Source organism: Austrofundulus limnaeus, unplaced genomic scaffold, assembly GCF_001266775.1.
Source record: "Austrofundulus limnaeus strain Quisiro unplaced genomic scaffold, Austrofundulus_limnaeus-1.0 Scaffold5, whole genome shotgun sequence".
NCBI classification, from domain to species: domain Eukaryota; kingdom Metazoa; phylum Chordata; class Actinopteri; order Cyprinodontiformes; family Rivulidae; genus Austrofundulus; species Austrofundulus limnaeus.
This window is the reverse complement of record NW_013952407.1, coordinates 865,835-868,245: the sequence shown is the minus strand read 5'-3', so window position 1 is coordinate 868,245 and position 2,411 is coordinate 865,835. Positions and strand designations below refer to the sequence as shown.

Sequence of the window (2,411 nt, the reverse complement as noted above, 5' to 3'; positions counted from 1 at the left end):
GGTTATTAATGAAGTTTGTGTACTCAGACCAGTAATATTTGGGGTCACAAGTTTTTGCCATGGATATTTTGTGGGTCAGAATATAAAAAGTTTGGGAACCAGGTGCTTTTTGTATCATTTTGACCCCAGGGCAGCAGGAGGATTTATTATTTTATTCCTCCCCCACTCACCTTTCAGCTCCTATTTTTAAACTTTTGATTTAATTTAATCAAAACAATTTGTTCTGCCTTGTGTCTCCTGTTTTTTTTTTTACAGATCAGCAACAGTCAGGGTTCCCCTTGTTAAGCCATCACACATCTTCCTCTCTCCTCCTCCTCCTCCTCCTCTCTCCCTCCAGTTGAACATCCTCTTCCTCCTCCCCTCGCTCCTGCATCCAGTCTCTCACTGTTTGCCGCTTCCTCATCACTTCCACACAAACCGGAGTTGAACAACTGGTGAAGAAAWTTTGGGGGAGAAAAAAAATCAAACAAAATCCAGAGAAAAGTGTCCGCTCCGAGGCGACCCACAACCATGACCCGGTCCTGACTGGATTAGCCAATCTATTCTGAGCTTTAAATGAGATTAGGGAGTCAGCGGTGGTGCGCGGTACCTGCCTTTTCGTTTGGCTCCTCCGGGACCGTTTCCCCTCCTCCTCCTCCTCCTCCTCCTCTTCCTCCTCCTACTCCTCCTCCTCCTCTCAGCGGACCTCCCGGCGTGAAAAATGGCGCTTTCGGTGGGCAAGATGCGAGCGGAACACGGCGGACGGCTGGACGCGCGCTCACCTGAGCTGCCTCCGCGGCGCGCCGATTCCTAGAAGTCAAAAGTGGAGGAAGCGAGCAGCGGCAGAAGTAGGCAGCAGGGAGGACACAACATGAAGTACCAGAAATATATAACGGTGATGCAGATGGCCATGGGAGTGACAGCATCCAACAAAGACTGCCTCCCCGTCAAGAGACAGCTGTGGTGAGTTTCTACAGGAGGAGGAAGGAGAGGTGSAGAAAGTTAAAGATGCTGCGAACGGAAGTGGCATCCTCTCCTTGTTTTGTCAACTCGCTCCCTTTCCCTCTCAAGCTTTTACTTCATAAAATTTCATCTGCTTGCTTCAAAGAGTGGAATCAAACAGGATCATCCTGATTTAAATCAAATTTGTACAGTTTGAAAAAGTTTACACGATTTCCTATGTTTATTTGCATGTCTGAAATGCGGGTCTGCACTCARTGCAAACAAATAAAGCTAAAAGTGGAAGTTTGACCTACATTAGGCTGCTGTCTGTCAACAAATAGGGAAATGTCAGACATTTATCTGGAAATCTGAAAATGAAGGTGGTGCTAAAGGAAGGGAAAAAATCGAAAAGGTCGATCGCAAGAATAAATATTGAGAATAAAAGCGGGGAGATGGAGCGCCATAAAGACAGAGCTCGGTGTTTAAACACATGCAGCTTTCACAAAACTTCTAGAACTTCAGCAAAACCCTTAGTAGTTGGCATTTAGTCCCAGATTTTGATTAGGCCTTCATTTTTTTCTTTATAGATGCTTTAACCATTATAGATAATTTTACTTGATTGTTTTTCAGTTGTCTCGACTTTTCAATTTGCACTTCGCACTTATTTAGTTCATTTGACTTTTTACCATAAAGCCTATGATTTCACTCCAGTCTTTACTGATGAAGAAAAACATCTGCTGGCTTTAGATCGTATTTTCTGTTTTTTTTTTACAGTTATGTTTATGTGAAGTGAGCAGTGGCCTCTGATTGGCTGCCTCTGTCTCTGTCTGTGTGTGTTTTCATTGTTACATTTCAGCCCTGTCACTCTTTTATTTATCTGTCGACACGTTTCATCCCTGCATCTAAATATATCCTCAAACCACATCAGCTGATCTGGTTTCCTCTTCTTTCTTTCTTTCTTTTTAATCTGTCGCTGCCTTTTGTTTTATGTCTGGATCTGCAGTTTTTTAGTTGTTTCTCAATTGTCCTCTTAAATATTTAGAACAGGCTGTCTCTATTTAAAGCACATATAAATAAGTCAAAGATTTGTTGACCTTTTTTGKCTTTAGAAAATCTTGGCAGCCTGTAAAAAGAGATTTAAGATGAGACTTAATAGTTATATATATTTGTATTAAACATAATTGACACACCTACTTTTACTCATACAGCACTGAAAGGTGAAAACATATTGATGATGCATGATTGTGTTTCTCTTATTTTATAAAAAGGTAAAAACAATATAAAATATTCAGAAAATTAATCATTCAATGAACAAAGATATATACACTCACCAGCCACTTTATTAGGTACACCACGCTAGTAACGGGTTGGACCCCCTTTTGCCTTCAGAACTGCCTCAATTCTTCGTGGCACTAGATCTATTGGATTGAGATCTAGTGACTGTGGAGGCCATTTGAGTACAGTGAACTCATTGTCATGTTCAAGAAACC

General features: G+C 41.5%; 1 protein-coding gene across 1 annotated transcript in view; it reads left to right on the top strand.

Moving 5' to 3' along the window:
• Positions 1 to 712: 712 nt before the first annotated feature.
• Positions 713 to 2,411, top strand: part of tjp1a (tight junction protein 1a) — a gene marked incomplete at its 3' end in the record, with an annotated part of 107,915 nt that continues 106,216 nt past the window's right edge. The window contains 1 exon segment of the mRNA XM_014026333.1: positions 713 to 942. Coding sequence (XP_013881787.1) covers positions 851 to 942 — 92 coding nt within the window. The 5' untranslated portion in view covers positions 713 to 850.